The sequence below is a fragment of the Podarcis erhardii genome (assembly GCF_964252035.2).
Source record: "Podarcis erhardii genome assembly, chromosome: 5".
In the NCBI taxonomy this organism is placed as follows: domain Eukaryota; kingdom Metazoa; phylum Chordata; class Lepidosauria; order Squamata; family Lacertidae; genus Podarcis; species Podarcis erhardii.
Genome location: NC_138509.1, coordinates 55,514,476 through 55,526,734, shown reverse-complemented (window position 1 = coordinate 55,526,734; position 12,259 = coordinate 55,514,476). Strand labels below are relative to the sequence as shown.

General features: G+C 40.9%; 1 protein-coding gene across 1 annotated transcript in view; it reads right to left on the bottom strand.

The window, feature by feature from the left end:
• The window catches only part of CFAP43 (cilia and flagella associated protein 43), a 46,122-nt gene that overhangs the window by 8,845 nt on the left and 25,018 nt on the right, over positions 1-12,259 (bottom strand). Inside the window, exons 18-27 of the mRNA XM_081863375.1 lie at positions 12,058-12,229; positions 10,467-10,565; positions 9,404-9,481; positions 6,836-6,961; positions 6,240-6,344; positions 4,731-4,847; positions 3,194-3,400; positions 1,820-2,026; positions 1,217-1,306; positions 1,035-1,115 (exon numbers count right to left, since the gene is read on the bottom strand). Of these exons, the coding sequence (XP_081719501.1) occupies positions 1,035-1,115; positions 1,217-1,306; positions 1,820-2,026; positions 3,194-3,400; positions 4,731-4,847; positions 6,240-6,344; positions 6,836-6,961; positions 9,404-9,481; positions 10,467-10,565; positions 12,058-12,229 (1,282 nt within the window). The remainder of the gene's footprint in view (positions 1-1,034; positions 1,116-1,216; positions 1,307-1,819; positions 2,027-3,193; positions 3,401-4,730; positions 4,848-6,239; positions 6,345-6,835; positions 6,962-9,403; positions 9,482-10,466; positions 10,566-12,057; positions 12,230-12,259) is intronic.

Sequence of the window (12,259 nt, the reverse complement as noted above, 5' to 3'; positions counted from 1 at the left end):
TTACTAACATTATAATGCTTAAAGGATGTATACCTTGAATTTCAGAATGTTACTTTCTGGTGACACTCAATATCATGATGGAAATAATCAATGAACTGCTGTTGTGTAAGCCTGAGGTTTGTACAGTTCCTCTCCACTATACCACACCCTCAAGGAGACTGAAACCTGCTTCTTTTAATTTTAAACTAACAACACTCTCCCATGGGTGTGAACTCGGGGACCTGTGGTTAGAATATACTAGAATTTGAGGGGGGAAACCAAGGTTTTGAAACCTCACTTGGATCCTGGTTCATTCTCACCATAGTTTAAATGAACCAGAGTTTCCCAGGTTCAGGTGTCACAGGGAATTTTGGTTGGTTTGTGATCAAAAGTGGAAGCATTTTGCCTCTTCAAAGTCATTTTCATTGTTATCAAGCCTACCCATGTCCTAGTTCACGTTACACCAACATATCTGTTTTCCTGTATAAGTATGGGAATGTGAAATTTGGGGTCCTTGATCTATTGTTAGTTGCATGCCACAGAGGTTATTGTTCTGCCCTTAGGTACACTTTGATTACTTGGGGGAAAGACAACTGGGGATGCCTTGTGCATCCAGTTATAGGAAAAACTTGCCTTATTGGTGCTACCCCACACAGAGTCTGGACACACACAGAGTCTGGACACAAGTGACATTTCATTACAAAAGACATGAGTGGAGAGTTCTTGGGGCATATTGAGTGGAGTTAATTCACTATCACGCCACAGGGGGGAAGCCCAGCCACAGAGACGTCAATACCCCTCCAATCTATTTTTATTGTTTACTTTCTTACAATTACATCCCATCTTTTTCAGTCATAGAACCCAAGGCAGCATGTAGTTCCATGGTGGCCACACCTATCTAAGCACTGCTTAGCTTCAGGGCTACTTTTAGTGCTGAATGATATCAGTTTCCTAGAACAAGTGTTTGAGGTCTCTCTTTATGAGATTAATGCTATATTTATTTGTTGTCATGTGAAGTCTTACTTTAGCTATGAGTCGATAAAAACAGGACTCACCATCTTTAAAATATCTTCCTTTTTTATTTCAAGGACTCCATTCATCATGTCCATAAGGCCACGCTCTCTTGCATTGTCCTCCTGAAAGCGAGAACAAAGTAAGACGTAACAATGTAGAAATGGAGCATGAGGTGAGAGAAGTGAAAAGTTTAGAAAATAAAACCCTGTTGTCACCAAACTACCTGAGCAGCAAGACGTCGTTTATAGTGAACTCTAGACATAATTTTTTCTTTTGCTTTCTGCAATGGGGTCAAGTACTTTTCCACTTTGATCTGTGAAGACAAAACGTTCAGATTCAGCTTTTTCAGCAAATAGGCTGTCTGAGAATTCACCGTCCCCGCCCTACCTGCTAAATACCAGTCATTTTCTTAGCATCCCTGCTTGACAACAATACTGGACTCTCTTATGGCCTTGTAGAGTCTATACCCTAAAATACCCACATTCTACAGTAAGGGGTACAACTTCAAGGTCACAATGTTGAAGCAGAACCTCAAGCCCTGTTGGGATTGATTACACACTGAGTAGCCAATTGGGCAGCCCCACCCATCTGTCCTAGCAGCCTGCTGGGGAAGCTCAGGATCCAGCCTGCATCTGGACCCTGTTCCCCACCCTTGCACTCAAGCAAGTAACCCCATCTGCTTGCCCAGGAATACCAGGGCCAAAGTATATGCCATGACAAATGTCACCAGATGTGTACAATCCTCTTTGAAGGGATGCAGCTCCTCTGGTTACTCGTGCACTTTTAGTGTTCAAGGCAAGAAAGATCTGAATTTTATATACTCGACCTCTGAGTCCAGAATGATCAGTGCTTGATCTGGCTTCTCTTTCTCGGAAAGAACTGGCACCCAAATTTCTTCTTGGAGCTCCAGCTGCATCAGGATCTCTGCGATTCTAACGTTTCTTTCTTGAACACGTGCAATTTCTAGGTCTTTCATTCGGATGACTGCATCAAACTCCTTATTGAAATGACACTTCACATTGTAAATGATGTTCTGAAATAACAAGTAAGAAGATGGCAGCAATATTGCAAAAGCTATGTGGTAAAATTCTAAACCGCATAATGAAACCCGTAGACTAGTCCCCACAATGACAGCTACTTCCGGGAGCAGCTACTTCTGGGTTAGCGGAGCTCAGAACCTGAAGCGTTCGTAACCTGAAGCGTTCGTAACCAGAAGTGTTTGTAACCAGAGGTACCACTGTAATACACACTCAAAAGCATTGTTTCAGTTTCCTCATTCCTCATTCTGCTTAAAGAAGAGCTTTGTGAAGCTCAAAATCTTGCATAATTCCAACAGAAGTTGTTTCAACAAAGAATGTCAGCTTTGTTTTATACTCTGGAACAAAAGTGGTAATAAAATTATTTCCTAACAGCATGCCCACTCAACCGCTTCAGTCTATGGAACTAGCACTGTTACAGGTGCCACATACTATTTGTTGTACACTTGTAAGAAATCAATCTTTTAGTGAGGCAGCCCCTACACTTTGGAACTCCCTGCCTGTAAATATCAGGCAGGAGCCTTCACTCTACTCAGCCATGAAGCTCACTGGGTGACCTTGGGCCAGTCACTGCCTCTCAGCCTATCCTACGGCAAAGGGTTGATGTGGGGATTAATTATGGGGAGGAAGAGAACCATGTATGCACCTTGAGCTCCCTGGAGAAAAGATGGGTTATTAGATAGATAGATAGATAGATAGAGCACATTCAAATGCCACATAAATTTAAGCTGACAAGGGATTTCATATTTACTGACTTTCAAAGGATACTATACTATCCTTTGAATAGAATCCTAGAACTACATAGCTAGAAGACAATCTTCTTCAGTCCTTGTATCAAAGATGGACTCTCCTTAATCAATATTATTAACTGACTTAAAATATCATTTGGATTCTAGCATGTTCCGAGCAATTAACAGGTTCCAAGCAAAATTTGTGATAATGGGGCAGCCACATTTGTTGCTTATGTGGCCTGCATTCTGTCATTCCCTTTTATAAAAAAGAGAGTATAAAAAGCAAGTAAATGAAGGATCAAAATTCCAAAGAAATAAGATATTATGAACAGTTTTGCAGCAAAAACCCCTATCCCATCAGAGGACACTGAAGAGCAGTTTTGACTAGATATAGTTAATGAAATAATAAGCAAACACCTATGAAAAAGTTACCCGTAGCAATAGAATTTGATTAATCTTCTCCTCTCGAGTGTGCACTTCTAGCTGGTGGTATAAAGTTGATGTATTTCCACCATAAAGTGAACTCAGGCTCCCCACCAGAGCATCTACTTTTTCTTCTTCCTGCTTCTCCCCTTCCTCTGTCTTTTCCCCTTCAATGACTGAAGGTTGAGATTCAAATTCAACGATTTGCCTTCGAAGCTAGATATGTATAAAACAACACAGCAGCTTAGAACAGTTGAACACATGGTGCCAAAATCATATGGATCCTACAGAACACATATCCGAGAATTTGGCATGAAACAATTTTTCAGATTAAAATATACATATATGCAAGGTGAGCGCCTGAAAACAAAATGAACAGGGCATCACCTGAAGGCACATGGCAAGCAAACATTTTGAAGCAAAGCATGTCTGGGTCTGGTCAGTGCTTGGATGGGGGATTCCCTGGAGCCTCTCTTGAGTCTCACGGAAAAAAGAAAAGATGCCAATAATAGAATAAAGAAACAATGTTTGTGGAAATCTGATTAGTTTACATAGCTCAGGAATATTTGACAAGCTTACTTCATTAGAAGTGTGCCTCAGATTACAGGTGTTTGCTACTAGCCTCAGTTGTCTAATTTAGAGTTCTTCGTGTTTGGGGATGGGAAAAGCAGAAATACAGGAAGGGCATAATGAAGAGAAATTCTGGAGATGAACAGTGAATCATTAATAATAGTATACATTACGCCTTTGGCCTCAAACAGAAATGACATTTCTCATTCAACAACTCTTTGCACAAATTTTCAGAAAGTAAATGGGAGCTGCAGGGGACCCTGATCTGAATTAGGGCTATAGGATGGAGGAGATTTATTTTAACCTTTTGGCCCCAGTTCCACAGTTCTGACCTGCAGACCCTCAGCCGCAACTGATATTTAATTTGGAGGAAAGCTCTCATGCACAAAGGAGCTGCCAGGGGAGCGGTGGAGGGAGGGAGGGATTCTGATCAGGACCAAGGTCCTACTCTCTTCCATCCCCCTGTTTTGATCCAAAGTGGCCCCCACCACAGATGCTACTCGTGCAATTAATGAGTAACATGAAATCTGTTTTGGCCCTAAACTCTGACAAAAGTAGTTTATTTAATAGTCAGGGTAGCAGTAATCTCAGGGCAACTACCAGGAAGAACTGGTAAGCACATCAGCTCATGGGAATACTGACTTCTGTGCTCCATGTTATAGGTTTCCAAGGAGATCGAGTATTTTAACATGAATTGCTATGTTTCATATGTACTGTTCATAGGAGTTTTCTGTCTGTATTGCTCAGACACATAGTAGATGCAATTGTTTTAAATTCATGGTTAAGTATATAGAGCTAATGAGGGAGTATTTCTAAGAGCAAAATTCTGAATTATGAGATGTAAGGTTTAAAATGAACAATATCATTTCATTCAGCATGGGAAACCTCTAAGAGGATGGCCTTGAACATTAGGGCTATTATATAATCTTAACATGTGGATGGAGATTTATTTTTGGTAGCAGTAAAGAGATTCTACCTTTAGATCTATTGATTCAATCTTCTTTAAATAACAAACTCTCTCCAACATGTACTGTTCTTCCGGACTCTGTTCTTTCATTGGGTAATTCTGAACTTCGCAGGATGAGTGGAAGGCCTTTTGGGTGGAGAAGGGGGAAATAAAGATTCTGTGGGTGAGATTCTTTCATGTTACTTCAAGAAAATTTTCAACACTGACGTGCAAGCTCTGTCCGTTCATTTGAAAATTTACACCAACAATCCAAATGTCAGCTCCTGCCAATTGTAACAAAATTAAGATTTCTAAGTCATAACCTGCTAATATGGAGAAGCCTTACACAGGAAGATGGGAAGTTATCATACTGAGTCAGACCATTGTTCCCCCTGTCAGTGTTGTCAACTCTGGCAGCATCTCTCCAGGTTTGTCAGGATACTTCCCTAGCCCCACCTAGCGATAGCAGGGATTGAACCTGGGGTTTTCTCATTCAACAGCTATGGGCTGTTGGGACTGGGAGACTTCCCACAGTTTGAGCAGACAAACTAAGAGATTGCATAGTTCATTTTTCACCAAGGCCCTGGAGCTTTTCTAGGCTGCCCACAGTTCTCTAGATCCTTGCAAAAATCTCCTCTTTGATCAGTTCTGTCTGAGCTATGATTAGTATCTCTGGCCTGAAAAAAACCCCATGTATTAATTTTTAAGTCACTATGATGCAATGCAACTAATATTTTGGCTATGTTTGCACAGCCTGCTAGACTACAATTTAGTGCAATGTGAATGAGCAGGAACAAGCCAAAGCAAGCCCCCTCTTCATGTATGGAGAGGAGGAGTTTGGCAACTTTTGCTTCTGGGTTATCATAGCTTGTCATGTCATTTGGACCCAGAACTGAGTCCAGTTCTCTCCTAATTAGCATAGGTTTCAAATTCGTTATTATTCATTCATTTATTTTTTTAGCTCCTACTATGTTTATTCTGATTTCGCTTTTTTATATAAATTTTACTTATCATTTCCCATTTTACATCAAATTCCAATACTCCATTTCGATCTCCCTCCCACCCTTTCTGCAGTTGCTTAAATTCATGTCTTAACTGCATCTTCTAATTTACGCCTAATTATTAATTATCCCATACATTCGAAATTGGTTTTATCTCACTGCACGTCTTTACATTAATCCTGCTAATGATTGTATATGTTTACAATTTTTTTTTAATATTCAATAAACGATTTCCAGTCTAAATTAAAGATTCTGTCATCTTGATTTCTTATTCTTCTGGTGAGTTTTGCCATTTCTGCATATTCCAATAGTGTTTGCTGCCATTCTTTTATTATTAATATTTTATTGAGTTTTGTCCATGAGATATTCTGGCTCATGGAACAGTATCCTGCATGTACACTTATGTGAGAGTAAGCGTCATTGAAAGCAAAGGGCCTTAATTCAAGTAGCCATGTATAGAATTGCTCTGTTAATTATTTTACTTCAGTGCTTTAATTACAACAGGACCAAGCTGAAATAAAAAGTCAATAGATGTTACCTTAACTGAACGCCCTTTAACCAACATGGTATCCCAACACTCTTGTTTGATGATCTCACGTAAATAGCAGTTGGCCAGATTTTCCATCTCTATATCCTTCTTTACCTTTTTTTAATAATAGAAAGAGCAAATGAGAAGGATACAAATTCCACTAGGTTACATGAAAATCATATATATATTAGAATGTGCTAAGCAAACCTACAGGAGGACTAAGAAGGAAAGGGCTGGTTTGCACCACCCTGCCCCCTGCCTGGCCTGATCTCCTAGCCTGCAAGAGCTGGGTGTGTTGTTTACCTGTGTCAGTCTGCTTGTCCTGTTAAGATAACTGCCTGCAGATAAGAATGTGTGCTGATTACAGTGTGGGGTTTTGTTTGATTGGTGATGGAGTGGATACAGCTTGCCACCTGCCAAGTTTGGTTCTCCGAGGGCATGGGGATAAGGATCTGGCCCATCAACCAGAAAAGGTTCCCCACCCCTGCCTTAGGTAACTTTAAAAGCGTCGGCCAGCATTTGGTGTTCCTGTGTTCTAGTTCTTTACTCTGTCCCCAATGTTTCTTTCTTTTCTGCAGCAATCTCTCCCCACAAGTTCACCTTACCCTTGCCACTTCTGCTTCACTATGCACTTGCTGTCTGTCTTGTTCTTCTACATCCAGATTGAATTCGTATTGCTCCAGCATCTCATTTTTTGGTACCATTGCATTTTCAAACATCATATCCTGAATCTGTTTTTTTAAATGATAAAGTATAAGTAAGGGAGGCTCAAAATGTGTTTGTAAAAAGTGAAGGTGCAACATGCTTGTCTAAAAATACAGCAGACATGGATGAGGAAGCTGCAATCAAACAGCCTTTGAGTTCCACTTTGTGCTTTAAAGTATTTGGGAAGTCTGCATCTCCATGTTTTAATATCAGCAAATATCTACCTATGAAACTGTAGGAGGTACATAGTGCATTTAAAGTTTGGAATGATTTAGACACTGCTCCTTCTCCATGCAGGTGTTGGAAAAGCAGTCCCAACAGCCACCACACAAATTCTGCAGCTAGAACCCATAAAACACACACTTGATCAGCATGGTTAAGTGCTGCCGGTCCTGCTGTGTAGACTTACACTGGTGCAAATACAGTGGTACTTCGATTTTTGAACATCTTGGTTTTCGAATATTTCAGTTTTTGAACACCGAAAACCTGGAAGTAAATGCTTCGGTTTTTTAATGTGCCTTGGAAATTGAACATGCCACACAGCTTCTGTATTGAGCTTTCCATATTGAGTTTTCTGTATTGAGGCTTACGAATTGAGTTTTCAGTTTTTGGACGTTCCGGAACTTGAATGGTCTTCTGGAATGGATTATGTTCAAAAACCAAAGTACCACTGTACACTGTTAATAGGATAACTGAAAAGTTCATCCTCTTGCACAATTGTTCTGGAATATCTTAATAAGGAAATACGCTGATCATATTTTTGTTTCTTTGGGATCTATGTGACTGTCAGGATCTGGCAGCCTGCTGGCTCAGATAATCAGCACGCAGTAGTTGTATTTACAAGAAGATTTATTGTGTACAACCATTAACCTCAGAGCCGCTCACACTAGCGACTGTCCATCAACATGAAGTTGAGGCATCTGAGCTCAAATTGCGCCTTCAACAGGAAACACGAAAGTGCCCCCCTCTTCTTCTTTGATTGATGCTTTTCCTTGACCTTTGTTCTTCTGTGAGTGCTGGGAATCTCAGGGTTATCTCCCACCTCTTCCTCTGACGAAGAGTTCCCCCTTCCCTGTTAGGTGACTAATGGCTGGTCCTCAGAGAACTGGCCTCCGTCCAGCCTGCTCTTGCTGTACTGATAAAGTACAGTCTCTACTCCTTCTGAGAAGGGGGGCTGTAGTCCACTGCCTTCGGTTGGCTGAGAAAGAGGCAAGTCTCTTTCTTCCTCTTCTGACTGACTATCCCCCCACTCAGACTGCTCATCTTGACTGTGGGAAGTCATGTCCATGACAGTGACTTACAGCCTCTGTATGTCCTCCAGGGTGTATTGCATTGCATTGACTCCAATATGTGGCATCTGGCTCTGCTCTTACTTGCAGCTTGGACACTCACCCATATGCCTCCCGTGATCTTATTAGTGGGCATTACACTCCCTTTTGAGAAGACAATATTCCCTTTTGAAGACAACCACTGCCATCGCTAACGTCTAAGGGCAAAATGGCTCCATGATGTGGTGCTCCCTAATGGAGGCCATAACATGTGAGAATTGCTTATCTCCTGGAATGGTTCTGTCAAACGAAGATTCTCTACAATGGTCCTAGTTATGTTCACTAGTATAAATAATCAGGCCAGCATGCAAACAGGCCTGAACACAACAGCCCTCTCTGACTTGTGCTGAATACCAGCAGCTGGTATTCAGAGGCACATCACCACCAAAAGTGAAGGATATTGTTGCTCTCATCACACTTTCCCACTATAAAACACCCTGGAGAACTGCAGTCATTAAAATAAGTGACAGAAACCATTGTAATAATAAAATATATCAAATAATAAAAAGTAGAGCAGCAGAACACAAGATACTGGCATAAAGAAACTCCACATGATCATGCCAGTCTATGTGGTAATCAACACTTGCACATAGCAGCAACCAAATGGAAACATTTACAGTGGCATCCAGTTACCTGCTGTAATAAAATCAGCCTTTAAGAGTACACATCAAAACTGTTATCTAATCTCATGAAGGCAGAAGGAAACCCAAGTGCAAGACAGTTGGAATAAGCATCTGACTCCAGCCAAAAGTGTCCTCTCCACATATAAGAGGCAACCTCAGCCTAAGTTACTGCTGCAGGATATGCAAGGCTCGCTTTTTGTATGTTATGATAAAATGCAGAATAAAGATGCAAGCTTTGAAATTCCTCCCTAAGTGGCACATTAGATGCGGGTCTGCTCTTAAATGCCCTTTATATGCAGCTGCAACTGAGTTTTGACTCTGTGAAAATGACCCATTTGATCTTTTCTGCCCATATTAGCTCCCAGTCATTAGGGGATAATGGCTCCTATTCAGGTTAGGAGAATGGGTTTAAAGCTATGTTTAAAAGCCACTATGAAATGGGCAGTGTTATCTATGGCTATGGAAAAGCTAAAGGGCAATGCCCTGAAAATGCTTCTGACAATCTGTCAACACACACCTTTTTGCGTAGCTGTTTAATTCTGCTTTTTACTTCTCTTCTCTTTCCATGAAACTTTCTGGATTCCACATTCATAGCCTAGGATGTAATAGAGAGAAGGACAAAGAGAGGGGGGGATGTTTGTTTATTAATCATTCATTTGATTTCTAACCCATCTTTCTGAATCAGGCAGGGTGAGGCCGCCACTTAAGGCAGCGGAAGCCCCCTGCAGGTGCCCTTCCACCTCTGCCAGTGGAAAAGCAATGCTGACATTGGCTTGATTCTGGATGAGATCTCTCAAAATTGGCACAGCAGCAGGTATAGTGGCACTGGCAGCAGTGCAGCACTTCCTGTTTTGCTTCAAGCGCCCCTGTAATGTGAAAATCTTACTGCCTGTAGTTTCAGTCAAAAAACTTGGCTAGAACAGAACTAAGGACAGGCGCCAGTGGTGAGTGATTGGGTGACCAACCAGCAGGTTTGCTTGACAGTAAGTGTCCCAATCACTTGTAATCCTGTGCTATTAATGGTGCAGACTGCAAACTTCCTGAGAGAAGCAAATGAATTTTCTGATACAAAGATCTGGTTCAGACACCACATTCCCATTCCAACAAAACCTGGTTTGTTGGACTGATAATTTGTTATGAACTTGAGCACCCTCTCCTGCCTTTCCATAATCCTCTCATTAAGGAGCAGACTACATGATTTCCTATGGTATCCAAACTGGGAAACTGTGGCTCAGTTTTGCAGGTTTGGATGTCAAAGCAAACAAACAAATCAGGAAGCTAGGCACGCAAAAGGAAAAGTGACTGGGGAGGAGTGGGCTCTCAAGTTTGTTGCTTCTTCCCGGTTCAGCAAACCATGTTTTTTCAACCAGATTGGTAATGTCCAAACTGGTCTAAAGAGGAATGAAACAGAAATGAAAAGAGGGGCATTGGTACATACATAGCCTAGGCTGCTTGGTTTTCATTCCCAAGCGATTTCTACCAGTTTTTTGATACTGGGGCAGCTTTAAAAACAGAGCAGCACGACACCAAAACACATTTCAGTTGCCACCGAGACTTTATTGCAGCACTGGACAAATTACCATCTCTGCTTTCTGGTGCAACCATGTCGTCTCTTCAGGTTTTGCTTGAGTCAGAAGAAAGTATTCATCTTGTTCTGTTGTATCAATAAATGATGCCTTCTGCAACGTTATTTTAAAAAAGAAAGAAAGACAGGAGCTATTATCAATTTATCTTCAGAATTTTCAGCCACCAAAATATGTTAGTACTGTATTTTTTTATTTCCATTTTATATACTGAATTTTCATTTTAAGATATTTGACATTTGCTCTCTTAATTTTTCTTATAGGATGGGAGAGTGCAAATTTAAATAAATCTGAATAAATGAAATAATTATTATACTACTTGCTCTGCACAGACTCCCATCAAGATTTGCCAATGCTGGTAGCAGACTACCATGGTTGTTACTATTATCGTATAAAAATGATTGTTTATAGAAACTAATCAGAAAACTAAGTTCACTATTATGCTGGTCTGGGGCCTGCCTAGCCCTACAAACCTTTGCCACTCATCACATTTCCTTGCTTCTAAAGGGATTAGAACTATACTAAGCATTATATTTACTAAAACATCATCACAACAGTAGACGCATAATGCCAGGGAGGACAATACCAAGTGGGACTGAATGATGATCCATGGCCTCTATCACTTTTATCTTACCATTCTTTCAAAGAGCTCAGGATGCTTATAGTTGGGTTACAGCAAGGAGCCAATATCCTTTGGGTGGCCATGTTGGCCAGTCACAAACTTCTCATAATTAGGACATGCCCCTGCCTCATGGGGTGATACCATGCTGCACAAAATGAGGTCAGGAACAAATGAACTCTCAGCCAATTCCCTGCAGTTCAGAGCTTCTGAGGGTTGGGGAAAGCATCCAGGGCTCTATTTCCTCTAGCACATTAGACATTATAACTGCATGGAAGGCTCAGAGACAAGCCTCTCCATTGTCCGTCTTTAGTTCAGAACCATAGTATGAAGATAGCCATTTGTTTTGCTTTCTGCTTGTATGCGGGAAATGAAGATCTAAAACATACTGCAGAACCTGCTCATGTTTTGAGCTCCCTCCTCTGTAGCTCCAGTATTGGGAGGAAGCTTCAGGCTTATCTGTCAACAGAACATGGTTGTCACCATAGCAAGGGGGATGAGTAAGAATGTCAAGCCCTGGCTATCGCATTTTGTCTTCCCCAATAGCTTGACAATACAGGTCTGGGTCATCCAGTGAGCTGCCAGTCTTCACTAGTTTTCATCATTCCAATAAGCTGAACAGGAAGATGGTCCTAAAATCTAGTGAAAGAGAATACAAACATACCCAGTTCCCTATGCCCTTTCTGCATGCATATATATATATGTATATGTATATATGTATATAGATATATCTTTATCAATTCTGTATTTTATTCCTACTAAGCTTAGTTTATGGCAGCTTCACACAATACCTCCACCAATCACATCACTTTATCCAGAGCATTCATCGGTCATTTTCTCCATACATCCTCTAACAACAGATCGAGGATGCACTGTAACTCATCCACAACTTCCATACATGCACATCACGGATCTATATAGCACCTATGTTTCAAATACCACACTAGTATATTTAAAAAGTCTTAAAACCTGAGAAGAAATGCTATCCAATGATAACTTATATATGGGACTTGATGCCACTGCCCATTCTCGCATGGTCTTTAGGTGTGCATTTCCTTGGAAAATATAGTTGTCGAGTACGTTGCTAAGAAGGTAAGCTCCGAAGTCAGTGGCCTCCTTTGATTTGCGCTCTCCCAGTTTCCTGCAAAAAAGAGAGAGAGAAATTAAACGA